This window comes from Sphaeroforma arctica (assembly GCF_001186125.1).
Source record: "Sphaeroforma arctica JP610 unplaced genomic scaffold supercont1.8062, whole genome shotgun sequence".
NCBI classification, from domain to species: Eukaryota; class Ichthyosporea; order Ichthyophonida; genus Sphaeroforma; species Sphaeroforma arctica.
In genome coordinates, this window is record NW_014032496.1 from 1 (window position 1) to 1304 (window position 1304).

General features: G+C 46.8%; 1 protein-coding gene across 1 annotated transcript; it reads left to right on the forward strand.

The window, feature by feature from the left end:
• Positions 1-672: 672 nt before the first annotated feature.
• Positions 673-849, forward strand: SARC_16431 (hypothetical protein; the record flags this gene model as incomplete). Its single annotated transcript, XM_014289464.1, has 1 exon — positions 673-849. A coding segment is annotated over one exon (177 nt), but the record flags the coding sequence as incomplete, so codon positions are not given.
• Positions 850-1304: the final 455 nt, after the last annotated feature.

The following is a 1304-nucleotide window of genomic DNA, read 5'->3' on the forward strand; positions in this document are numbered from 1 at the left end:
ATCATATGATTTTATACATAAACGCCTGATATATATGAACAGCAACGGTCTTCTAGGGAAGGAGCAAGTACAGACACAGGTTTGTCACGATGCCGTTACTGATCGCGAAGGGAGTATATACTATTAGCTGGGTTAGATAGAGTACAGGGCTATAAATAAGTCAAGTATACGCCTTGTGGTCACTCGCAGGTGACCTCGGCTTTAATGCGGCGGTCTGGTGCGGCGTTACACTATTCCAAGTACCCGACATGTACTGCGTACCAAACTGGCACTGCACCTTAATAGATTGTAGGACTACAAAACCTATATTGGCTGTATACGTTCATGTCACGTACATACACTCCACTCGGGATCTAATGCACGGAAAGAGCCGCCCCGGCATCTGATATGGATCATGTACCCTCGTGCATCCAAAAATATCACACAGCAAGCCGAGAATGTGGTAGTAGTGGGTCGGCGCGGTATCTGACAGGGACCATTTACCACCTTTCATCTAATATATAACAGATCTACAAATAGATTGTTTGAATTCAATTTATATCACACACATCTGACTTGAGCTTTTGACACCGATAATGTGGTATTAGCGGGAGCCGTTTCGGTGTGTGTCATAAACTATTTACCGACTTGCCTCTAAATAGATTAATCGGATTCTATTTATATTACATACAGCTGACTCGAGCTTTGACGCCGAGCATGTGGTGGTCGCGGGGGCCTTTCCGGTGACTGATGATCCCCAGGTATCGCCAGCTACTGCACCGACACTATCGGATGGACTGGATAAGGTGAACGACACAGACAGTCAGTCTACTGGGCAGACAACACGTGAGGCTGATACGCCATCAAAAGGTAGGTTGGGTGCGATCGGTTTGTTGGGGAGGGGAGGGGGGCGGTTAAGAGTTGTAGCCAGGGTGCGATGTGTGTGTTGGGGGGGTGGGGGGGTGGTTAAGGGTTATAGGGGTGTGTAAGTGGTGGCGTGGTTAGGAACAAAACTATCTGTTATGACAGGACGCCTTGTATTCCGTAGCTATGCAGAAGCAGCAAGTACTATGAGAGACGCATTCGTGGGTCACAGGGGTTGGGACGTGAGTGTTTAAGGGTCTGTTACTGTCACACTACTACAGACAAGCAGAACACCGATATCGTGTGTATAAACGTACACAGACAGGATAGATAATAGGTACTTCTGATGGTTGGTAATCCAAAGGGTTTAAGGTTTTCACCGTCCAACGCCTCGTCGAATATAGATTATTCCAATACATCTGTTCCAGAACACCCTAAACCCTGAACTCAAAACCTTGATA